At 40.4% G+C, this 25,747-nt stretch overlaps 2 protein-coding genes across 5 annotated transcripts in view; both read right to left on the reverse strand.

The window, feature by feature from the left end:
• gstz1 (glutathione S-transferase zeta 1) overlaps positions 1 to 12,274 on the reverse strand; it is a 29,339-nt gene extending 17,065 nt beyond the window's left edge. The window contains exons 1-2 of the mRNA XM_076273529.1: positions 11,977 to 12,274; positions 11,843 to 11,894 (exon numbers count right to left, since the gene is read on the reverse strand). Of these exons, the coding sequence (XP_076129644.1) occupies positions 11,843 to 11,894; positions 11,977 to 11,994 (70 nt within the window). The 5' untranslated portion in view covers positions 11,995 to 12,274. The remainder of the gene's footprint in view (positions 1 to 11,842; positions 11,895 to 11,976) is intronic.
• A 1,227-nt stretch (positions 12,275 to 13,501) lies between these two features.
• Positions 13,502 to 25,747, reverse strand: part of ttc8 (tetratricopeptide repeat domain 8) — a 34,198-nt gene continuing 21,952 nt past the window's right edge. Inside the window, exons 2-15 of one of the 4 annotated variants that reach the window (XM_076273525.1) lie at positions 25,345 to 25,374; positions 25,053 to 25,173; positions 23,631 to 23,694; positions 23,385 to 23,544; positions 20,846 to 20,935; positions 20,691 to 20,735; positions 20,499 to 20,584; positions 20,309 to 20,396; positions 20,057 to 20,167; positions 19,807 to 19,946; positions 18,646 to 18,820; positions 18,398 to 18,520; positions 15,204 to 15,287; positions 13,503 to 14,759 (exon numbers count right to left, since the gene is read on the reverse strand). In XM_076273525.1, coding sequence (XP_076129640.1) covers positions 14,643 to 14,759; positions 15,204 to 15,287; positions 18,398 to 18,520; positions 18,646 to 18,820; positions 19,807 to 19,946; positions 20,057 to 20,167; positions 20,309 to 20,396; positions 20,499 to 20,584; positions 20,691 to 20,735; positions 20,846 to 20,935; positions 23,385 to 23,544; positions 23,631 to 23,694; positions 25,053 to 25,173; positions 25,345 to 25,374 — 1,434 coding nt within the window. In that variant the 3' untranslated portion in view covers positions 13,503 to 14,642. Of the gene's footprint in view, positions 14,760 to 15,203; positions 15,288 to 18,397; positions 18,521 to 18,645; positions 18,821 to 19,806; positions 19,947 to 20,056; positions 20,168 to 20,308; positions 20,397 to 20,498; positions 20,585 to 20,690; positions 20,736 to 20,845; positions 20,936 to 23,384; positions 23,545 to 23,630; positions 23,695 to 25,052; positions 25,174 to 25,344; positions 25,375 to 25,747 lie in introns of all 4 variants that reach the window. The other 3 variants (XM_076273526.1, XM_076273527.1, XM_076273528.1) reach the window with 3 other exon arrangements.

Consider the following 25,747-nt stretch of genomic DNA (forward strand, 5'->3'; position numbering starts at 1 on the left):
TGATTATTGCTGTGACTGTTAGCAGTGTGTGACTGCCCCTAGTGGTGCCGTTTTCTATCAGTCTGCTGACCTCCAGTCCTGTGTGCCTTTGTATAAATAAATAAAATAACTACATACAATAAACAAATCTAAACTTTGTTGCATGTGTCTTGGGTGGATCTAAGGCCTGTGTTCTGGGGAAGTTGTAGCCCCTCGTGCACGACACTTGCACTCTGCAGAATGACAATAAAGTTGAATCTAATATAATCTAATCTAATCTAGATACACTGGATTTATATGCACAATTTTATTTCAGAGTTCATCACAAGTATAACATACAAAACAGGTCAGTGGATGATGCAGTGAACATGGGGCTGCAGTTCATCCTGCAACACCTTGACCAGCCAGGGACCTATGTCAGGATCCTATTTGTGGACTTCAGCTCGGCGTTCAACACCATCATACCTGAAATCCTCACTGCCAAACACTCTCAGCTCACTGTATCTCCTGCCATCTGTCAGTGGATCTCCAGCTTCCTGACTGAGAGGAGTCAGCATGTGCGGCTGAGAGATGTCACATCTGGAACACGTACAACCAGCACTGGTGCACCACAGGGGTGTGTCCTTTCCCCATAGCTCTTCTCCCTCTACACAAATGACTGTACCTCCAAGGACCCCCCCGTGGGAACCCTTGCTGATCGTAAGAGGCGACAAATGGGGTGACTTGTTTGCCGTGAGTTGCTACCCGTGTTAATGGAGGAAGAGATCCTGGTACTTGAGCAATGTGGCTACTAAACAATCCCCTAAAAGAAGACTGTTGAGTCGAGATTTGGATGATGCCCCAGCAATAGCGAGGTCAGATGCCTCAGAACATGGAGAATCCTGTACAGGTTTTTACAGACACTTTAATTGCAATTGCAGGCAAAACTGTCCCAAAGACTACAGGAAAGCCATACCGCAGGTCTAATCCATGGTTTCATAACAGCTGTAAAAAGGCCATTGGAGCCCGGAAAGTAAAAATGTGGAGAATGCAATGCAGTCAAGCATTATGGGTGATGTGGAGGCACAAGCCGGCAGCAGTGCAGATTTTCGTGAGGCTACCTCCCAGAACAAAAGAGAAAAAGATGCACGTTTTAAAAAAGAACATGCAGAGAAATGAGTGAATGGCTGCCAGCTGAGGCGAGCTGGGCGATAAAGAAGGCTGCCAACGAGGGCCCGACGCTGTTTAATGCTGTAACTTGCATAAGATTTAGAGACTTGTCTTGATTTAGAGTACCTATCACCTTTTTTGAAAACCTCGAGCTCAATTTTAAAAAATAAAGTTAATAACACTTATAATTCTTGAGCGACAGATTCCAACAAATGAGATCCACAATAATCTCTATCTGCACGCACAGGCACAGCTGTAGCTGTTGCTGCTGCTGCGGAGGGCAACCGCACGCTTCTCTGTTCACTGCAACAACTGTAATGGACAGGAAACGAGGCATCGTATGATCATGTCTTGTGCATTTTGCACACAAGTGATGGCGGGCTGTTTTAACTCTTCTCAACTCTTGTTGCAATTAATGTTAGCCTTAGTCACCAACTTAGTTATGGTTTGCAATCGACCGTACAGCAAGCATTGGTGTTGGTGATGGTCACTCATGGAGTAGTCAGTATCTATCTATAAAGCAAGAAGCGTCTGTGTGTCTGTCTGTGTGTCCTAATGTCTGTGGCACACATATCTCACAGACCGTTCAGACTGATTTCAAACTTGGCAGGTGTCTTGCTACGGGCATGAGTAAGTGCAGTGCCACATTTGACGTTGTTTGAATAAGAAATGCAAAAGATATCGTTAAATATATCGGTAAAAGAAGCAGACATTGGCTTTTGCCGCTAGCCACTCCCCCTCCCACACAGCACTGTACTACCAGTGAGGATAGAAGCAGGGCTTTGGCAGAACTGGATCAGTGTAGGTTACACGGGTAAAAAGTTAAGGGAGTGTAAGATGTGTCAACATGTCTGACCTCAACAATAAAGACCCCCTGTATGCTGTTTGCTTGAATAAAATGACTCTGCGATTTTGCAACAACACGCCAACACACACAGGTATGCAGTGGCTCTTCAAAATGACGTAAAAAATGATGTGCAATAATCGGACACTTCGAATAGCCCAGGCTACTTTGGACTGTCTTTAGACTTTGAATAAGCAAACGGCAATTCCAACTGACTGAGCGATAATGGTCGCGAATTAAAGAACGTCTCAGAATGCCACACATGCAAAGCATAACCTGCAAGCAACGAGTGGCAGACAGAGTGTGATGTCACTTATAGGCCACCAGAGACTGTTTTTGAGTCACACTGTTGCAAATTTCATATGATGATGCATCATTCCACAAAATGGTTTGTTTTCTCCATCATCAAGTTATTCAATAGGATAGCCTTGACTCAAAACATCTGGATTATGTATTATGATATTGGGGCAGCCATGGCCTACTGGTTAGCGCTTCGGACTTGTAACCGAAGGGTTGCTGGTTCGAACCCCGACCAGTAGGCACGGCTGAAGTGCCCTTGAGCAAGGCACCTAACCCCTCACTGCTCCCCGAGCGTCGCTGTTGTTGCAGGCAGCTCACTGCGCTGGGATTAGTGTGTGCTTCACTTCACTGTGTGCTGAGTGTGTTTCACTAATTCACGGATTGGGATAAATGCAGAGACCAAATTTCCCTCACGGGATCAAGAGTTTATATACTTATACTTATGTCATTTTGATTTGTAAAAAATGTCACATGCAGCCATGCTTAAATTCTGCTCACTTCACATTTATTATATTATTATATTATTATCTGTATTCATTATTGAATGCTTACCTGGAATTATGTTTTTCCCTATCATCCTATTTTTAAAGCAGGCCTACCTGCAGGCATGTAAATGGGCTACAGGAATAGCATGTTTGAACGGGCACTGCACTAGTCTTGTTTAATTATTGCTTGAATCTATTGCTGAATTCTGGAATAGTTGTGATGATGATAGGGATTGCGTATCGGCATGTATGCTTTGAAGTTTTGGTCAGGAATGCCTGATGTAGATTGGATGGATGCATATTGTTGTGAATTGAGAGCAGTCAGCTCATGGTGTGATTTGTTCATCTGTGCGAGTCGTGCCACACATATTTTTGCTTTTTCAATCTTGGCAAAATGTGTAGTGTAGAAGTTGTTCTGTGTGTGTGTGTGTGTGTGTGTGTGTGTGTGTGTGTGTGTGTGTATGGTCAATTGTACTGGGAATTTAAACTATAACATCAAAATATTAGCAAAAGGCATAGCCACACATTTGATTCACTCTGAACTTCAACACGTAGCCTAGGTAGGACTATTTTCCTTTCGAGTTTGATCATGTCATCACATTGTCACATGAAGCAGAAGAAGTGGGTCAAATGTCAAACGCTTTTGGAAAACTTAGGCTTGCCTTTCTTCTTCATAAAACGTGTTTATTAATTAACATGACCTGCGCTAAAGGGGGAAAAAATGAATGCGCGTTTCACACCAAACCTTTCAACCAGCACATTTCAAACCAAACCTACGCCCATGTATATACTGTGTGTTTCTTATGGTCAGTTGTGATTTTGTTATGTATCCCTTGTGTCTGTGGTTTGTAGTCAGAGTATCCTTGAATTCAATAGGAGCCAATCGCCAGGTGTGAAAACATGAATGTTTGTATAACGGTATGGCACCAGGCCTCTGAGAGACATCCCAGAACAAAGGGTGATCTGATGAAGGCCACGTCCCCATCTTCCCTTTCTATTGCATATTCAAACTGGGTTGGACCTAGAGGTCACTCCTTCTTTTATTTGTAACATACTGTACATGAGTTAGTATTAAAGAATAATTCCGGTATTTAGCACTTTGAGTCCCTTTTCTGGTTTGTTTTGGATGAACTAGTGGTGGACACTGAAATTTTGATGATTGGTCCTCTCTCTACTTTTCTGACTCGTTTTGAATCGCGTTTACTGCTTCAGAGTGGCTGCCTATGGGCATGCACAAACATGTCCTTAAAACAACCCTTAACGTTCGTTTTCAAAACTGTGCAACTCACTGAGTGGTTAGTGGTGTTTGTTGATTATTAAAAACAAATATATCGGCGCAATGTATGATTTACAGCCGTGTTATTTGCTATTGTGGAACTATTTTTTCAGATACCTCACAACCGCATATAAACTTCCGCTTAATATTTGAGCTTGAAGCATAGACAGTAAAAGAAGGTCTAACAGAAAGACTGCAACCAAATGTAAACAGCCCCCGTTTCCGGTGGCGCAGTAATATCAACGTGCAATGAGTCTTCCAACAGAAATCAATGTAATTTTACAAAATGCCAAATAAAACAATACAGAAATTGTATTTCGCTACGTTACTTATTTTGGAACATCAACGAACACCACTAACCACTCAGTGAGTTTTGAAAACGAACGTTAAGGGTTGTTTTAAGGACATGTTTGTGCATGCCCATAGGCAGCCACTCTGAAGTAGTCAAAGGCGATTCAAAACGAGTCAGAAGAGTCAAGAAAAAAAAATTCTCTGTTCCGCTCCAATTTCGCTCCGATACCGCTCACACCATGAGTCCAAGGCATGCCCAAATCCACCCAGAAATCATGTCTTCATAATGAAACCAAGACAGTTAAATTTCAAAAATATTGGCCATAGTAAGTTCGTTGGGGATGGAGTCGCTAAATATTTTAGAAAGAAAACTGAAAGTCAAAGGGCCTACAGTGGGCATCGCTTTCAAATGGCCACTTCAGTCACGCATTATGAGGCGTGAAGCTGCGTGAAGCTTTAGTACCACTTTCAGCCACTGTGCGTCGCTCTGCCACTATACATCGCTCTGCCTGCCGCCCCTTCTTAAAAAGCTCGATTTACCTCGATTTAGGCTACTTGGGTATGGCTTAAGGCTTGACTACACGGTGGTAACGGAAATCGAAATCGAAATTTGCTGTCTACATTATTGTCAGTGTTGGGGTAACGCAACTACGCAAATCAAAACAGTGGTGTGATAATTGAGCCAGTAGAGAAATAACTGTTCAGAATTAATCTGTAGCCTTGGGTAGGCTTCTGTGACGTTTTTAACAGGCTACGCTATAGAGGCTTAGACAACTATGACCCACGTTTTGGTTTCGTAAATTAATTTGCCCTATTCTTGACTGCAATGTAGTCAATTGACTGCTTGACATGTCATTTTTATTTTTCTGTACAATAAACAAATACATCTGCTTTTTGCCGCAGAATTACATTCATATTTGGAACTTAGTCCAATGCATCGTTACACTACGTTAATGTTTCCCTAAACCATAGTAGCAACGAACGTTCGCAACCACTATCGTAAAGTTGTGTAGTTACAACTACACCTCTCGACCTGTGGTAGAATGCTAGTAGAAGCATAGTTCCAGGGATCTTCATGTCAAAGACGTCACTGACGCCAGTTATTTGTTTGCAAATTAATAATTATAAATATATTTAGGTTTCTAATTGATTACACTTCTAACCACCATACATCCATATTTTAAAATGCCCAAGGCAAAAAATACATAAATTAAAAGTCAGTTTGCAGCCATGTGCACGTAAGTAAAAGTCACACACCTGCAGATAATAATAAGGTGGTGCGCATATTTTGACGAGTCAGCTGAGAATATGTAGCCTTTGATTTTCATGGAGGATCTGCACAAAAGATAAACTTAGGTAAACAACGATGTCAATATTGTTGTCAAAATCTTAACCCAGATTCGAACTCTTGGACAGGGGACTGGTAACTGCTGTGCAATGGCGGCTGTCAACGCAATGCGCCACAGAAGTATGTGCAGGTGCCCGTTCACGTGCTACTAAACGTCATTAACCACCTTAGTCCAGACTACTGAAGTTTGGAAACTATCATGGTCCAAACTTACAGTACTATGAAAGTACGACAGTTTTGGGAAACAGTCGTAACTTACATGTTGGTTAGCTGAACGATGCATCCTGTTAGTAAAAAGCTAATCTCCGTAGTTGTACGGGAAATGCACCCCAGATCAGCTTGTAGGCCATTAGCAATCTGTTTATTTTATTTTATGAAGTCTACACAGTAGATCACATGCCACATTCTCACTTTCAATAGACAGACGCAATAGCCATTGGTCAAGTATTGAGTAATAAGCAATTAAGATAGTACCCTATACAAAAAGTACTTCATACTATCATAAAAATTCGTTAAAACGAATAGCATTTTGCAACTTGACAAAACACTGGATTTAATATCATAGGCACAGGAGAAAACTTGTACATCCATTGGCCCGTGGGGAGATCACATGCCAGTTGCCTCTCCCTTCAGGGCTATGACTCGTTGTGTCTGTGAGCTTGTTTCGCCAAAAAAAACTCTATTGCAGATATCAATGCGTCTTTGTTCATGGGTTTGGCCTCACAGCAGAGGCTTAGACAACTATGACCCACGTTTTGGTTTCGTAATTTGCACTACGAAACTACTTATTGACTGCAATGTAGTCAATTGACTGCTTGACAGGTTATTTTTATTTTTCTGTACAATAAACAAATACATCTGCTTATAGAACGGGCACATTTTGGAGAGAATAGAGAATGTACGCACGCAAGAATCTGTAGGCTATTTGTGGCTGGTTACCAGCAAACAATGTTTAATGCATTAACTCAAGACGTCAAACATTTTCTAAACAATACAAACAGAAAGGATGCAACAGGCAGCAAATGTAGAAGAGTAATTTCCAGTGGAAGAACAAAATGCTGAATGAAGCCCAAAGATATGAAGGCATATCTGGCAAGTTGTTATTTTTTGAAGATGTAAATGGTTGGGCTATAGGCCTAGTTTGCAAGGAGGAGACATAAAGCGTGAGCATGCCACACTATCCACAGCTGTGGTAGCGGGGGATAGGAGGATTACTGTTAGCGTAGGATTCATATAAAATTCTTCAACAGAAGGCCTGCCTCGAATGCAGGCTTGTCCAAAAAAAAGGCCTGTTGTTTGTGCAGCCTACAGTAAGTAGGTCTTAGTGAGTTAGGAGTCCTCTAGACTTCTTTTAAGCTGTCTCAGAGGTGGAAAGTTGCGTTCGTTGGGGGCAGGGCCGGATTAACAATTCATAGACCCTTGGGAACAAATATCTGATGGCCCCCCTGCCCCCCAGCCAACGTGAATCGGGCGGTCAGTTAATAGGCCTATATCGTGAAGATTTGTATTGCCATTTAAGGCACGAGCGCATCTGTGAGGCCAAGCCTCACCAAGTAGCCCGTTTGTTTACAACTAACATTACATTTAATTAAACTGCTTATAGGCTATGCCAAAATAGTTTCAACATTTTGAATATCAGTGTCGGGTGAATTAGGAAATGCCTTATGGCTAAAAGCTGCTTGGGATCCCCCCTGTCAAGCAATAACCATACAAAAAGTTAAAAACAGATGACATGATGCGCGTCACTGACATAATGCGCAAATAATATAGCCTAGATATTCCAATATATTCGAATACATGTGTTTATTTTAGAGGGGATATTCGAACGTCATTTTTGAGCAATTTTGACAGCCCTAATCCACTGTAGGCTACGCCAATCGTCTATTAACACCTTCCACCTAACCCCGGTGAGTGGGGGTCGCTATAATGCGTGTGAAATAGCACCATTGAGTAGCCTATGCGAAATAGCCTTAAAATCGTTCCGGTGTTGTGTGCCTTCTGGTTTCTCCACCTACTGGTTTCCTTGCGCGTGCATGCGCTGCAGCAGTTGTCAGACATTCACAAACAAGTTGTTTTAGGCGGTTTGAAGTCGCTTTTCATACGCCATGAGCGCTTGGCTACATTACAGCCACTCGGACAAAAGACATGTAAAAAAATATATGTTTTGAAAACTAGCATTAAACTGGATTCGATCCCGCAAAATCAACACACCCGTGACTCTCTCCATCCTGATTCCCTACTCTTTGAGCCAACTAATATGTTACACAAATCAATTAACTATTGTAAGCTACCATTAATTAATAACGTAGGCAACACCCAGGTAACATGTTGTCCAGGCTATCTGAAACAAGGGGTTGCCTCTCATCTACAACAACTGGTTACCTTGGGCTGCTACAGTCGTCAGTGCACTGTGCACAGTAGGCCTATGCTACTCTTTGTGGTTGATCAACTAAAAATAAAAGATGTATTTGGTGATTACGTTATTGTAAGCCTAGTAGACCTAAATTCTGAGAAATTAAATGATACGAGAAACGATCTACATAGCGCACCAGACCGCGATGTCTTCAAGGGTTGAATAAACGGAGTTTGCAAAAATTTGTGTATTTTTCAAGTCAATAAACATTCTTAATTTTCGAATGTCTTTGTCAGGGAACATCTGACTTTTAAAAACCATAGGCCTGGTAGTCGCTCAGACAAGGAGTTATAAGATGAAGGCAATACCATTTGTGTCACCAAATGCAGTTCAGTGAATTAGCAAGATACCATTAGAAGCCAACAATCATAAAGCACCTGTGTGCGCGCGCGCTCTCTCCCCTGCGCATGTTGTAGGCTAGATTTGCGTGAGTTCTTTCTATCTGCTTTACTTTTGTGAGTTGCGACCACCTAGGCTATGTTATAGACGTTATATGAGGTACCAGTGTTTAGCTGTGTCACAAAACAATAAACTTTGTCAGACTACTTTTAAAATGAAGGGCTATATACATTTTAAACATTCGGGGCTGAAGACCCGACAAAGCCTTGCGTTAATTCTTCAGGTGGGAAGTGTCAGGAATTTTCATACGAGAGACGCTCTCATTGATGGTTAATATATGGAGTAGGGAATTGACAGCAACATATCCAATCACATTATGAGAGATGCTGAATTTAACATAAACTGCGATGTTTGATTTTAAATTAATGTAAATTTAGCTGGGACTGTAAGCTGGCACACGTGTCCAAATGCAATGTGAACGTCTGGGATTGGGGAGAGCACTAAATTCTCTTTTGAATAAGCACGAAGTCAAGCCTTTAAATGAAAAACACTCTTTAATAATCAAAAAAATAAACGCTAATGAAGTAAACTTGTGACCATCAAAAATCGTTTATCGCCTGTAACTCCGTGATAACAGGACGTAACAGGAAGGCATTTGGCTGAGCAACGGAGGTTAATATGCTCTATATTTTGTCCAAATGATGTCTGTCTATCATCGTTGCACTCGGAGAAAACCAGAATGTTTAATTTGTCCTGCGTTTCTTCTACGGCTGCAAACGGGATTCACTCGCCGTTAACCAAATATTTCTTTATTAGGGCAGGGCAGGCGTATTTCTGGCTATTAAATTATTTCTAAACCAGTCTGCTAAAGTCTGTAGTGAAGTCTGTGTAGGGTTTTCCAGCTCCATTTCTTTTTACGAGACACCCTGCTCACTTGAGACCTCTGCCGGTTGTTGCAGCATCGTTGCAGCGTCACTGGAAAAATACAAATTAAAGTCGCGTGATGCCGCGTGATCCCGTGCGCGGACCGCGAGGGAAGCTGGCCAAGTCGAAGCACTGCCCACTGTACAAGCGTACTCTTCCTACAAAACAACTAGATAGGCTACTAACAAAGTAGAGCAAGAACAACCATGTGGTGATACTGTTCCAGTGAGTAAAAATTCATTTTGGAATGTAAGAAGACACATTTCGCGGAAACATGAGACCAAAGAACAACGTAAGCAATTTGTATGCTTCATATCAAGTAAGGCTGAAGTAAAACTTGGATGCTAAACCTGTATTATTTAGGCAATTAATCCCACTGATCCCTTTAGTGTTATGTGTATTGACGTTTCCAAGCATGTTCGTTGTTGCACTACCGGTGTTGCATTATCTTTTAGGCTACAATAAATGTTCTAAAAGTAATTGAGCGATTGAAATTGAGCGGAGCGGCCTGACGTGAATTTGAGCGGAGGAGCGGCTGAGTGAATAGCCACCTGAGCGAGGAGCGGGATATTCACACTGCTCAGCTCCGCTCACTATCTCTGCCATGAGATTATTAAAGCTGGTTCCGAATTAGTCATTGAATTAATAGCTTTATTTTGTCATATAGAAGTATCTACATAACCTGTTACAATGTACCAGAATTCAGGAAATTGGTCTAGTACAAAAAAAAAATCTGGGGTAGGACCCCCATACCCCCGCTGAAATGTCCCACCACTTTCAAAATGCCTCCAACGCTTTTTAAGACAGAAATGTTTAAATATTTATAGTGGATGGAATCCACTATCTTGAAATCTCCTGGCTTCTTCTTCTTCTTCTTATAACCTTTTCAAGAATGAATGCGACTAACCGCTTAACGTACAGACATGTTGAAATAACCGTTGTGTAGGTCTGGAGTTGGACAAGAGAGGTTTTTCTTAAAAGTTTATACTTTTTGAGAAATAGGGGATTAAAAATGTCAAAAAGCTCATTTTTCCCCCATGGACTTGTATGGCTGTGATGTCATAATGGCCTAAAGGCAGCTGCGCTTGTTAAGCTCCCAGAGTAGTTCCCGGGCTAATTAGAACACTGGCACAGGTGTCACCTGTGAAGTCTCAGCTTCTAATGCATACAATCTGGTGCTCCCTAGAACTACACATCCTGTTTAAGTGTTTCCCGTGTGTCAAAATAAAAGTCACAGCCATATCTCATGCTTTGCGCATTATATCTCCAGAATGGCTTGACGCATATGCTTCAAATTTGGTACAAGTGTTTGTATGGACTCAAAGATTAAGTAAGTTGATGTTGGAGGTCAAAGGTCAAGTCCATGAATACTCTGAGCGCGATATCTCAAGAATGCCTTGACATACATGCCTGAAATTTGGTATGAGTGTTTGTTTGGACTCAAAGATGAGGAGAATTGATGTTGGAGGTCAAAGGTCAAATGTCAAGGTCAAAAACACTTTGAGTGTTATATCTCAAGAACGCAAGAACGTTTTTTTGGTACGAGGGTTTGTATGAACTCAAAGATTAAGTGATTCAATGTTTTTTTTTTTATCAGGAATCTCCCCACCAACATTAAGCCAGCAGCTTTCCATCCACTATTGTAATTCCTCTGGCATTACATTTCTGGTTACATATTGAGCACTTTTACACATTAATTGTTTATGGTGGCTAACTTGCACTTTACACTTTAAAGGTTCGACTTAATGTTTATTCAGTATAGTAGGCTAGACCTAGTATTCTCTACCATCCCAGACTTTCATATCGCATGCTTGTTTGCATGGAAAGCAAAACATAGTGACATGCAGACACGCACGAGATGTATAGCCCTGCAACAATCTATCTAAAATAACACCTTTTGGGAGTACCATTCATGATATGTAGTCTAGTAAAATGTTGAAGTTGTGGGAAGTTTATATGGCTTAAACTGTAGGCCTATGTTTCATTCGTCCCCTTATGGTGTTTCAACTAGTATTGTTTCAACTGTCCCGACCAGGAGGGACGAATGAAACATTATGCACGTCCCAGTTTTGCTGTATTAATAATTATTACTGAACGGTTTTGTTCAAAGCTAAAAATGCATTTGTATTTGACAGAGGACACAGATGTAGGTTGCTAAATATTAGCTGTCAGTGTGGTACGATCGCTTTGTAAATTACGTTTAATTAAAAAGTGTTACAACTGTCCCGGCTCTCCCCTAAAGATCCGTAAACAAAGTCCATTAGTTGGTTTGTTCTTTTAGTTGAGATGTTTGCTGGCATGTAGCCTACGGTAAGGGCTAAACTAGCATATGCCTACTCGTAAGCTAATTAAAGGTCCAGCCACACACCCGATTGACCACCACTGAAAACAACGTAGCCGCCTACGTGAAGAATATTTATTTTAGTTGCAACTTTAAACCCGAAACTGATCGACACAGTGGTTTCCAAATTACGTGGGTGCCCAGGCTACTTACCAATGCGAACCCTCCAAGAGCATGAGCTTCTGAAGTATCCATGAAGGACAGGCTGAAAGACAAAACAGCGTCCATGCATCATTTTAATTGGACATATAGGAATTTTGCTATAATTCGACAGGCAATTATTTCACCTTAGTAGAAGTTGCCATTTGTAGAAACGCCGAATCCTACTTGCAGCATGCAGCACATTTAATCGTCAGGTCTGTAGCCTACAACCTAACCAATCGGAGGGGATTGCCGAGATCCTCCTCTCATCTGGAAATCATGACTTCGCATTTTTGAAAATTGTCCATTTGCCCACCAAAACCCTTCCAGCTGCCACATGCTGAAGATAGGTATACAAAAATAAACTAGCCTACAGGTTATCTCTATCTTGTTATAGTCTGAATATGTCTAGACACCTCAGTGCTTCTTGGAAGGAAAATTATGATGCACTACATTTTGATATTCTGCTGTGGTGGGTGAAAGACCAAAATACTGCCCCTGAGAAGCAGTATGAGCAAAAAGGCTACTGGAGTGTTGTCGGCGCGCACCACTTGCCTACTGTCTCACTCTCACGGCACTCACCTATGCCACTTGCCTATACTATCCCTCAACACTCGGCCTACTATCCCACGGCACTCGCCTATATTAGCGGAGAGATTTTATTTTCAATTGTCAAAAGTAGTCAAAGCCCATATAATGGTCTCTTCACTAAGTCACACTTGTTTTATATTTACTTTTTAGATTTACTTGAATACTGTGTAATGAAGGCTACCTGGGCCTGAACTTGAAACAAAAATAGGCCTATAAATATTAGCACTAGGCTACTTTTTGTATTGGTTTTATAAGATGTTTGTGAAATTTGCACCAAAAGTTATGTATTTTGACTGAAATTGTCTTTGCTTTCTGATTCCTTAAAATCATGGGTGGTAAACAGCATCATTTTCTGGGGCCATGCAAACCTGTAGGCTATTACTACTAGTGTGGAATTATTCTACAATATTCACTCATCATGACCATCCTAAGTCAATCTACTGCAGTAATTCCTTTCTCAACCAGTAGAAAATGCAGAACACCTGATTATGCATGGAAAAAAAAAACATAGGCCTTACATAATTAATCTCTAACGCCTACATATCGTCCATCATCTACATATCGTCTATCGTCTACATATCGTCTATTGTCTAAATAATGAATAATTAATCCGATACATAATTAATCTCTATCGTCTACATAACTGCACAGAAACCTGCACTTTGGTATTATGCTTCTTTTGCACTTCTGGTTGGATGTCAACTGTATTTCATTGGCTCTGTACACTCTGCTAAATGATAATAAAGTTGAATGACCAGCCAGCTGGAATCTGCCAGTCTCTTTGTCTCTCTTCTGCGTGCACAATATGTGTTCCCAATTAAGTGGAGTAAGTAATGTTAGTTCTGCTACGTGGTGGAGATTGAGAGGACCCAATAATAACCATCCTTGCATGTTGTTGGTGCATTTTGACATTGTAAACGTTTTTGAGGAAAAGTGAAACGCAATTTGCAGTAAAGCTACTAAATGGCTAAATGTTGGTGATCCCTGTGTCTTTTGGTACCCTACACAGTGTGTGATACATCTGGTGGGAGCGGCAGCACTGTTAAAAATAATATGTTTATTTTTTATATAGCGCTTTTTGTCAGACCTAAGGTCGCTTTACATAGTGGAAAGGAAAATACAACAACAAAAAAACAAACAAAAACAATACATCAAAGATAAGCTATGAGTAGGGACGTGTTGTGTGTGGAGGAAAAGTGATCATTAAACAAAAATGTCTTAAGATGTGCTTTAAAGGAAGGAAGAGAAGGACAGAGGTTGGGGAAGGGAGTTCCAGAGTTTGGGGGCCAAGGCACTAAAGGACCTGACACCCAGGGTGGAGAGTCTGGTGCAGTGGATAGCTAAAAGATTGCCATCCTGCAGTCTCTCACTACCACCAACCCCATTGGCCCATTGCATGAAATGTTTTATCCAGCCATGACATCATTCTCCAAATGCTGTCAGGATGTGGCATATTAGTTGTGTTGTCTCAACTGAATGTCTTCAAAATAAACCAACATTTGATCACACTAATATGTTTCAAGTGTTCATTAACAAAGAAAGGATGTTTGACTAATTGTAATCCTCTTTTATGTTGTGTGAAGTGATAGTGGCCCAGAGGAGGCTGGTGTTGCCAATTGTTTGGCTTTTCTGTACATGCTGGTTTGCCAGCATGTACAGAACAAAATGCAACAAATGTGCAGTCTCGTTTGTGTTCATGGTAGAATGAAAGTATAGACATTGTTACAGACTAGCAATATTTATTTAATTATTATACACATATCTCACTCCTATTCACTGTGATCTTGCACACCTAACCCTAACCTTTTTAGTCAGTAATAAGGAAAGATCATAGATAGATTTCATGAAGATAGCCCTGTTTGGAGTAGGTCATTCTTAGCATCAACCACTGGTATGCCAAACTCTTGACATTATTTTGAAACGATCAACACTTTACCATATGCAACAGACATCTGATCAAAATGTTCAATTATGCCATTATGATTCATGTCAGCAAGCTAAATATGCTATAAGAAGGTGTAAATCTCTCTAGATATTTAGGTGACTCAGAATGACTTTAGGTGACTTAGGTAGGAAAATATAACAAAATTAAAAACAAATCTAACTTTGTTACATCCATGTTTGTATGATTCAGAGAGATAGCCATGGCTATATTACTATAATATACTGTATGTATGATTATATGCTGTAAAGCAGCATAATTACAACATTTTTTATACAGTCACAATTCTGCAAAATGCTGCCTGAGGCTCTTCAGGATCTGCTGGGTATCCACATGCTCAGGGAAGGCGTCTTCAGCTTTTTGGGCTGCTGCATAGCTGCTCTGGAGATCGCCAATCTTGAAAAACAAACAAACACAAAAAAACAGTGAAAATGCAGACAGGGTAATTAAGTAGGATAAGGTATAGTATACAGTAGGGCTTACTGCCACTGCATACTGATTTACTGTCTCTCCAGCATAACTGAATTGGAATACTCAAATAATATATATTCAGAGGCCACTATAATCACTTAAAAATAATAATAAGGATAATAACAATCTTTATGAAACAGTTTATAAAACAGTTGTAAAATCATACATTTTCAAAATAAAACAAACAAAAACAGTCAAAATATATAAAAGCCACAGAGGTTTAAAAATAAAAAAATAAAAAAAATAAAACAATTAATTATACAGTATAAAAAGCCAAGTGGGTTGCGAGTATGATGATTGTTCTGAAACTGAAAAAAAATGCACCCATACTGTGCAGATCTACAGGAAACATGTTGTGAGAATAATTACCTTTTCTGCTAAAGTTGCCAAGTTGTAGTGTGGCTCATAGATATGTGGTGCCAGTGATGCTGCCGTTTGAAGGAAAGCTTTGGACTGTTAGGGGGAAAAATTCAACAGATGTAGACAAATGCAAAGAACGATTCAAATAAAATCTGCTAAAATGCTTGTTTTATCATTCAGGGGTCAGGGGCCTCTTTTATACAAATGTTGTGTAGAAACCATTCAGTATTTGATCGAAGATCAAATGAACACATAAATAAAACACTGATCATGAAAAAACGGCAGGATTACAAGAGAACTTTTACTTGTCATCAAGAGTTGTAGTATGAATGTAGTCCCCATATGTTGGAACGAGAATGACTTTCTAGACACATTTTCTTGGTTCACCTTACGGCCTATAGCAGTTCTTTAACTGTTTTAACTTCATCAAAAAATGTAACTTATTAGCAGGGGTTCCCAACCGTTTTTTGCAGGTGACCTGATTTTATGTCACAAAACATTGGCACCATATTAGGGATCGACTGATATATCGGCCGGCCGATAAATCGGGCCGATATTTGCGTTTTTTACGTGTATCGGCATCGGCCGATAAGCCGCTGCATTCGCCGATAGTTTTCCCCCCGCATTATTTAAATACAGGCGTCCACAGGCAGCTCTGTGTTGCTGGAGACGCTGCAATTCACGTGCAGACTGCCCCTCCCCCACGAGCAGAGTGCTGAAAGCCTGCTCTTCAAGACAACAGTAAACTTTAAACTTTCAAAGCATCTTTTAACTGTTTGACTTAGCTGAAATATTGCCTATCTATCATTCGTGTTTTCCATAAATTATATGATTAAGTAATGCCGACGTTGTTCCGGGATATTTGTGGGAGTTTTATTCAGCGACCACCTGGCTGAGTTTTGGACGCGTGTGGTGTGTGCGTCTCCCTCCCCCTCTCCCTTCGAGCAGGGCGGAGTTGCCATCGCAGTGATATCAGAGCTTTAATAATGAGAGACGTGTAGTTGAATATTAATTTGTGTTAACGTTCATCATGTACCAGACATACCGTGTATGCCTTACTTGTTTAGAGCCGTTTGCTAACGTTATCATTATCAATTCAGTTCAATGGTGGTTCGTCAGCTACCAAACAGAAGTTTGTGTGTGGTCTGGTCTGTCTCACTCAGTGGGACACACGCATCACAGCGATATGAGAGTGCTGCGCTACCTGAAGGAGAGACGTTGATGCCGTTTAGAACAGAAACATCTGACACCACGTTATTTCCACGTTATTTTCCTCTGCTGATTTATGTTCTGTGGTTGACAAATCTGGCAGCTTTTTTTAGAAAAATATAGACATAGAAAAATTGAAACCATGCAGTCTAAAATGACAAATCAAGCACTTTATTTCAATAGCTACTTTTCAGGCTTATTATTTTCTTAAATTATTTAAATGTGTTGACAAAGGACATTTTGTGATGACTTGAATTATGTCTTATAATATGTCAGCAAGCAATGCATCATCAAGGCTGTGTTGTAAGATGTTGATGAAAGCATTTTGCACAGTTAACCATATCCAGTGCACCCATCCATAAGTTCAATAAATGTTCCTTTTTTAAATTGAGACTTATAACATTTGTTATCATCATTTGTGTAATTATGTGTCATTTGTATGATGTAAATTGAGGGAGCAAAATAAAAGCAGTATCGGCTCCAAATATCGGCTCAAGAAAATCGGCAGCCTGTATCGGTCATCGGCTAAGGCTGATGGAAAAAAATCGGTATCGGTAACGGCACTAAAAAATCCATATCGGTCGATCCCTACACCATATTGTAACATCCAGTCAAGACCAGTATTTTAATTTTCCCTAGCAAGCTAATTTGTTTGGCTTTGTTGCTGGCATTTGTTCATCTTTTAGGGGGGGCAAACACCACTGTTTTGGAAGTTGAGGGAGACTCGTCCCCCCTGTCCACCCCCAAATAACGCCACTGCATGTGCAGTGAATCTTTGCTACACACCCCAGACTTCAGCAAGATTTTTTTGTTGCAGACAAATGCCTCAGAGGTAGAACTAGGGGCAGTCTTGTACTAAGTACAGGATGGTATAGAATACCCTGTAACCTTCATTAGTCATAAGCTACTCACCCATGAAAAGACTTATGCAACCACAGAGAAGGAATGCAGTTAAATGAGCTATGGAGAAACTACAATATTACTTACTGGGTAGAGAGCTCACTTTAGTCACTGACCATGCCCCATTTAAGTGGATGGCCAACAATAAAGACAATCATTCCAGAATATCCCATTGGTTTCTACACCTGCAGGATTTCACATTTACAGTGGAGCACAGAGCAGGGAAGCTGCATGGGAACACTGATGCCACAGTGGTTTGGAGCTGGTGGGGGAGGGGGGGGTTGGTGAGGGACCAGTCTGCGATCAGATGAGAGGTATAGTGTTGGATGGGCGGTACTACCTCAGATCAGTGTCCTAGGAAGGTTCTGGGCAGTGTTCTAGGAAGGTTCTAGGATGGCTCTGGTTGCCTCTCACCAGGTGCTAGGTTAATCAGGCAATTAGCTTTAAAACTCCGCAGGACAAACCTCAGCAGACTGGCTTGAGCTACCAAAGAGTTGAGCTACTAGTCTCAGGGCTTAGCCACCCTTTTTTAGAAGTAACCATTCTTTGTTTGCCTGTTATGGAACATTGAAACCCCTTTGTCGAAGTAAAGTGAAATATACATAAAGCGATTGTGCTGCTGGAAGATGCAACGGCTGGAACAGGATAGAGGAACTGAATCTCGAGGACCGACACACCAGGACGACCAGGAGGGCTGGGTGGCTAGGTCAGTGGCAGGGACTGCACTCCCCACTAACGCTGACCTGTCTGTCTCAGTTTCACTGGAACCTCTGTGACTACTCTGTTCCAACTAGTTAACTCACTATTCTGTCTCGCGGCCACAGTGCATCAAAAACTTGTTTTGCCCATATGCCTGTAGGGGCTCCGTGGAATCCCATTGATTTGCTACATAGCTATGCTACATAGGTTCTCACAGTTAAGCATGAAGCACTTCATATCTACAGTCACCGCTTTTTCCACACAATACTCATGAGATTTTACCCGTAGGACAACACCATCTCATTCTCTCTCCTCTGTACTTTGAGTCCAGTACCATCTCCAACATGAAATCTCTGTCTCCCTTTTGGTGAAAAATAAATCGAAAAAGTACTCACCTGCTCAATGCGACCTTTTCGTAGCTCTAGCACTGCCAGATTATTGTAAGCCTCGGCATGGTCATTGTTGAAAGCTAAAGCTAGCTTGAAACACTGATATGCTAGTGTCAAATCACCTATTCCCTGAGAACAATAAAAAGGCATCAAGTTTGTTTGTTTGCTCTGAGAGAATATGTATACTGACAAGTACATACATTGCTTGAAGATTTACTGCTAAAGATAGTCCAGAAGACGAAAATATGACCTACCACTGCCACATGGCCCAGGTTGTACCAGACGTCAGCTTGCTCTTCATCACTGGACACTAGTGCAAGAGCTCGTTCAAAAGACGACAACGTCATGTCGTACTGTTGTGCATAGAAACAACAGAGGCCCAGGTTGTTATACAGCTGGCAGTTGTATACACCCATCTGCAACAGCCGTCTATAAGAAAGGGAGAGTGAGAAAGAAACACAAAGCTTAATGGTCACCCTGGGAGTACCTACAGTAGATGAATATTTCTCCTTGCATTTAATGTCGTTTGAAATTAAGGGCTTAGCTGAGGTTATGCCTTTAAAAAAATAACGTTTATTTCCCATGATTCCAGGGAAAATTGGCTTCTTTTCCCGGAATAAAAAAATTTCGGAAAAAATATTAATTCTTAGTCTAGATTACAGCCTAGATTCAACGAAAAATCAAATCGCAGTTGTCACATGCCTTGCCTTTCTTCCTTCAGTCAATATCAAGTTTGCTCTTGTCTCACACATTGGTGAAGGTCAAGGTGAACTTTATTATCCCACAAGGGGAAATTCATGTCATTACACGTTTTGTCACAACATAATCTTTAAAGATATCACAGACAAAACAGTAAACACTTCAGGGATAATATATAGAACGCCGGTCATTATCGGAAAATAAGTCCCGACAGGGAGAACAGGTCCACCACGCACCAGCGGAAGGGTTTAGCTTCGTCCTGAAGGGACTTCTTTTATACACTTTTATTAAGTAGTGAAAGTGGAAATATCCAAGGGGGGCGAATAATTTTTATAGGCACTGTAATAGCGTTCAGGGACGTCCTAAACATGCTGGGAATTTACCTAAACTATCTTACTTGTGCCTGTCACAGCTAAGACGTGAGGAGTTATTTGAAGCTCAGGGCCACAACAAGGAAAATCAAAAATGAAACGTAAACGCAAAATGTCTCAAAAAGAGACACTAGATACAGGCTAATCCAGACCTGGAGAACACTCAAATCATATGCATATTTTTCCATACTGTGTAGGAACCCTGGTGATTTGCTCATCTAAACCTGGAAATAATCAGAAACTGCAAGAATTGATACAGTTATAAAGCAACGAGATCATTAAGAAAACTAAAGGCCATGCAGGCCATTTATTTAAGTCATGGGGAACTTCAACTCAAGGGGATACCTGTAAAAGCGCAGGGCGATCTCAGACTGGTCTGTGTAAAAGTGGTTGCTGCCTATGCAGGCAATGGCCTCCACATGTGTGTTGTCCTGTTTTAAGACATCTTTATAGTACTCAGTGGCAGATGTAATGTTATTCATCTCCTGAAAACGTTGAACACATGAGCATGTTAAAAGTGTGATTGACTGCATAAAACAGCATGACAAAAATAATCTATAGTTAAAAAGTACAGTAACATTCTTCAATAACATACTTCATGAATGCGTGCAATTCCCGTTAGCAGCGTAGCCTCTCCAGGGAAGTGGTCAAGACCTTGTTTAAAGAGGTTTAGGGCTGTTATGGGCTGGTCTAGGCGCTGGTACACCTGTGTAAATAAAAATAATGTATAGGTAATAAAACATAAGAACACAACTAGAATAAAAGATGGCATGTTGCCTTTACTAAGTATAGGTAAGGAAAATTAAGTAACTAAGGCCCCTGTGTGGTTGCCAGGTTGGACTGTTACCTTTGCTAAGTATAAGTATGTGTCAACCATCTCCTGGTGATTGAGGGCAGATCGGAACTGTTTTTCAGCTTCACGATGTAAACCCAGCCTGGAAATATATGGCCGCGAACATATTTGTTTCATTTAAAGATAGCCTCATATTCTTTTATCATATTCTTTTATCAAGACCTGCAACATTAGAATATCTCACCTGTAGTAGCATTTACCAAGTTGGACCTTCCACCACCAATCCTTAAACTGAGCATGCTCAGTGGCAAGGGCCGCAAAATCCAGGGCCTTTAATGTAAAATGTTATATTCACTCGTGATGATAAACATTTCAGAATTGGTCAATGTAGTATTTGTGAAAGTATATGTCATACAAAATGTTAAAATGGACTTACATTTTTTACATCATTCTCATGGTGGAAAATATAATCAAACAGGGTCTAACATGACAACAGAAAAGTTAAGAAATTTGGCAATTCAATCAGTTGTTTATCAGATTTGAAGACTGAATTTGAATAAATAAAAATAAGGCCTTCAACATTTGACCTACCTTGGACATATTGGGTTTTTGAGCATATTTCGTAAGGTTGAGCCTAGACAGGTTAATAAATGGCCCATCTAGATTGGTTAGCATGGATGCCTAACACAAAATAAAAAGTTAAGACTACAATTAAAATTGATTTCAAAATGCTATATCTCCGTTTTTACAAACATTAAGGGCTACAGTATATCTAGGTGATCTAAAACACATGGTCACTGGCGAACAGCTTAAACAAATTTCGGGGTTTGTCCAGACCACATTGGGGGTGTTTTGTTCTTGTTCTGTTTTGTTTTGTTATCAAACGTCCGGGCCTGGCGCAAAAAGGCTGGTCTTATGTTTCTTAATCACTCATGGGTGTGTTTTGGGCATAACATCCTTTAAACCAATGAAAATGACATCTGTCATTCTCTTTAACAGCAAGCAGCTCAACTTCAAACAGCGCATCTTCAAACAGCGCATCAGTATTTTGATAGTCAGCGGCGCATTTGAAGGAATCATATGGAACAGGTATTCTACTAAACCATGCTTTACTAAAACCTAGCAGAGCCTATACGCATCTGCATTCATCTATTATTTGAACTCATTGGCAAACTGAAACTAACTTCACCGTGGTGTCATAGTCAACGACAAAACAGTTATACACAGTTAATTACTTTCACTATTGACTGACAATGGGTTACCATCGAAAACATATCCTGAAAAAAGCAACACTTACCCCAATAATATTCAAATGACTGAATAAAAAAACCTGCTTACATCTCGTGACAGTGCGTCTTCAGCTGTGCTTCATATGCACGTTTCGCTATAGACCAGGTTTTTCTTGGTCAGTAGCGTAATGCTTTTTAGATAGTGTAAGATAGTGATTTTTAAATAATGCGCTATACCACACCTTAGGTCGTTAATTGCCACACACCCCTGAGCACATTGTTCAATAAAAGAGACAAGCATGGCGAAAAATCGGAGTGTACAATAGGAATAAGCTTTGCGTCGTGATAAGAAAACGCTTTGCGCTGGATCAAAATAGGGCCCTAAAGTCATGCTATTGTTTATTTCAGGTAATATCAATCAAATTGCAGTTGTGTTGTTTTGATTGAGTAAAGCTATATCAAATAACAATACCCAATTACAGTTCTACTGAAATTACTTGGAAAACAAAATGGGAAAAATTATTTATGAAAATTCATTAAAATGGTGGATATAGCATTTTGGAACCAAACTCTTCAAATGTTTACATTTATGAAGATATTCATATGCTTATGAGTCATTCTATAATTCAGGGTACATTTAAAGTGTAGCAAAACAGCTCAACTCTGTCAACTCAAAATTATGGCCCGAGCACCGAAGGTTGCATGGCCCTATTGTTTTTGGAAAGATTATTAGGGCCCGAAGACTCTTATCTCTGTCTTGCCGTTCAACTCCCTCTTCTCCCCTTCTCTCTCAACTCTCCCTCTCTTGCCTTTTCTCTCTTTAGTATAACACTATATAGTACCATAACAATACTAACCCACTCTATATCTCTCTTTCTTCCCCCTTACCTCACTTGTGAGGTAAACCATTACCAGTCATCAGCCATCCTTGTGTTTGGCCCTCATCGAACCTGAAGTCCCATCCCTACCATCGCCTGTTGCTCTCCCCTTACCCGGACTCCTGGCCCGTGCAGCCTAATGACCCACTACTTGCCCTACGACAACTCCTAATCCCTATGGACAATTCATTCCCTACACGGGACTATTTGAACTTTCTGACACTACATAGGATTCATGCATCATCATACTGGATATGTAACCATCCTACCTCTTTGTAACATATACCTCAGGTGGCTTTAAACACCATGTTCTATTCTCTACACCTAACCTCTCACTTATCATGTATACAGACCTTACTGCTCTGTAACTGAACCTAGGCAGATGGGTCAGGCCCTTGAGTCGTGGATCTGCTCGAGGTTTCTTCCTATATGCATCTCCAATTCTAGGGAGTTTTTTCCCCGCCACTGCTACTCATGGGCTCTCTCTGAACCATGAGACGTGTGTAATGTTTTGGCGCTCTATAAATTAAATTAAATTAAATTTAATTAAATTAAACCAGGTTAGATCGGCATTTTCCTTCTTTTGTCTTGCTGGAGTTTTTTGAAGAGATTGGTTTACCTTTGCTGTTGGACTGTTAGTTGTGGAATTAATATTTTGGGGACAAGTTTTTCAAGTTTTTATTTTTCATGTTTTTTTTTCTGGCGTTTAGGAGGTGCTTGAAGTGTTTGAAACCTAGAGACTCTGCCTTGAAGACCATTTCTTCCTCCATTCACCTTTCTCCCCTTACACAGTTACAAAAATAAATCTACACTTTAGAATTCAAACTATGAATGCATGTTTTAATAAACCGCAGAACGAAAATAGTGGCAACTTAGTTTTCGAGTTCGAAAACTGACTCAATAAAGATTATTTTTTGGAAAATAACTAAAGGTTAATCTTGGAGATTGGAAATTTACCCTGATTTCTAGAATGACCCTTATATCTGTGTTGTTAATGATTAAAAAGTCATTCAATGCAAGTACCGTTCCAAGTCTAACAAATCTCCCAGAGGAACTTGTGACTGGCCGAGCTGTGTGGGCAGTTCGTGGGGTCTTGATGGCTTGCTCCATAGTGCCTGGCCTTCCTGACTGTGTGCTGGGTCTCACAAAGCCAGTAATAGGGCGACCAGACTGGGTCATGGGCCTAAAGTTAAAGGATACATTCCAGTTATGGAAAAGCCAAAATACCTGCTTGATGTTTGATCTTCTAATGGAAAATCCATACAAAACCTGACAGCTGGACTAGGGCCTCCTCCTTGGCTTGTCCCTGGCAGCCTCAGAGATGTTCCTGGCCCTTACAAAGCACATAGAATAATTAACATTTCACACAAAGGCCCATACACACCGAGTCCAAAATTATGCAGCCTATTAAACACATGCATTCTTAGTCCACACCAAGGACGAAATTCGTTGTGATGAAAAAAACTTTCGCTACGATAATTTTGCATACAGTACAAAGAGCTACAGCAACTACAGCAGTGAACAGAGAGCTTCTCACTGCACAGATTTGCATGAAAAAAAACGACATCCATTCATGGAAATGGAAGTTTTAAGAATAGGCCATTGATTAGGCATCTGGACCAATAGTTGAATGCAGCTCATGATGGGCTATGCTGCTGACAACAGCATTACTGTATGTCCAGGGTTACCACCATCGTAATTATGCCTCACGTTTCTTGGTGCGTTAACGTTGCTTTATTCTTCATAACTGAAGTAGCTCAATGTGGAACTCTGAAAAACGTTCTGTGGATCTTATAAAGGTAGCTAATAACTGGCAGGCTATCATTATTAGCCTAGTTTTTGCTGTGTGTTGATCATCGCCATACAAGCTGATCAATTTTAACCACTTGTTGCAGCAGTGCGATTTTATCTCATGCTCATTTCTACAGGCTGTCTCTGTATGCCCTCCGCTCCTTAGCAGATAACTTTTGAAGTAGCCTATGCATGCGTGTGAAATGGTTTTGTGAGTTGTACATGATATAGGCTATGGCCGTTTTATAGCGTGTTGGTGTATAACATTTTGGCATGTAACATTTTAAATGACGCCTTGCCTACCCTACAAGTTGTTAGGCTACACCAGTCCGCCCAAATGGCATACCTCGAGTCCAATATGCGGGAGCAAAAGGTGGTTGCGTGTGTGTGTGTGTGTTGTGTATTGGGGTGGATGGGTGCACTGATGAGCCCAACCAACTCCTATGTGTTCCATCAGTGGTTCGACTGCACAATTATCACAATAGCAATAGACAAGGGATGGGAAGGATGGTCGTAAGCTTTAATTTCTCCAGCACTTCTCAAGCCAATGCACGGTTCCATGAATGATCAAAGGCTATAATCTGCTTCAAATCTTGATCATTTTATGAGTTCTCCCTGCTTACTAAAAGTCGCTGTGTGAACCAGCGTGACATGAGCGTGAAATAGAATGTGAAATATTAAAATAATCGCATCGCACTCAGTGTGTACACTTTGAGTGTGAAAATTTCGCACACATTTTTCACATGTTCACACCGTTATTTCGTATTGGATTTGGTGTGTACGGGCCTTTAGTATTAAATTAATATGCTTTAAAGCTGCTTTTTCAATTACACATCAGGAACTTCCTTTTAAGGTGAATCTTCTTGGATAACATTACATTGGGACAAACATTTCACTTACTAGCAACTTGAGCAATGGAACTCTCATCCAGCATCATTTCAGCAATGCCTTCATGATCTACATCAACTTCATCTATATACAACATCTCAGTCAGGGCCCGTGTCTTTAAGCTCCATGCTGCCTGCACAATAAAAACTTCAGTCACACCAACATTTTAAGGTAAACATGTTTACTTGTCTGTTGTCATATACACCTCAGAAGTGAAGGGGGGGATAGAGTTAGATAGAAATGGAGTAAGAGGCAAGGTATAGGATCAACTCCTGAAAACAAGAAGGAAAATAAGTTACATTACCTCGGAGATAGGTAGAGCCGAATCAGACTCCTTGGAGGAGGATGTAAATACAAAAAGAGGATAAACAGATAGAAAGAATATAATGAAAGAAAAGAAATGAATACATTTAACCAATCTAAAAAATAATTACGGCATACAGAGAAAGGTAAAAGGGAGATAATGTGAAATAATTCAAATCATGTGCTGAGGGTTTCTTCAAAAAAATTAAATATTCAGAATTACACTGCAAACAATAAAATCTAACCAAGTGTTATTAATCTAATATTAAGATCAAGCAATCTATTTGGTTTTGTTTTTAGTATAAAGAGACTTACCTTGCGCTCTCTCGAAAGATCATTTTGACTTAATTTAAGAACACTTTGACTCATTTTAATGTTTATCAAGACAAATTTACTCAACACAC

The sequence above is a fragment of the Alosa pseudoharengus genome, unplaced genomic scaffold (genome assembly GCF_046254945.1).
Source record: "Alosa pseudoharengus isolate Yale_2024_CS ecotype anadromous, Long Island Sound unplaced genomic scaffold, YU_APseudo_1.1 YU_APseudo_1.1_scf_8, whole genome shotgun sequence".
Lineage (NCBI taxonomy): Eukaryota > Metazoa > Chordata > Actinopteri > Clupeiformes > Clupeidae > Alosa > Alosa pseudoharengus.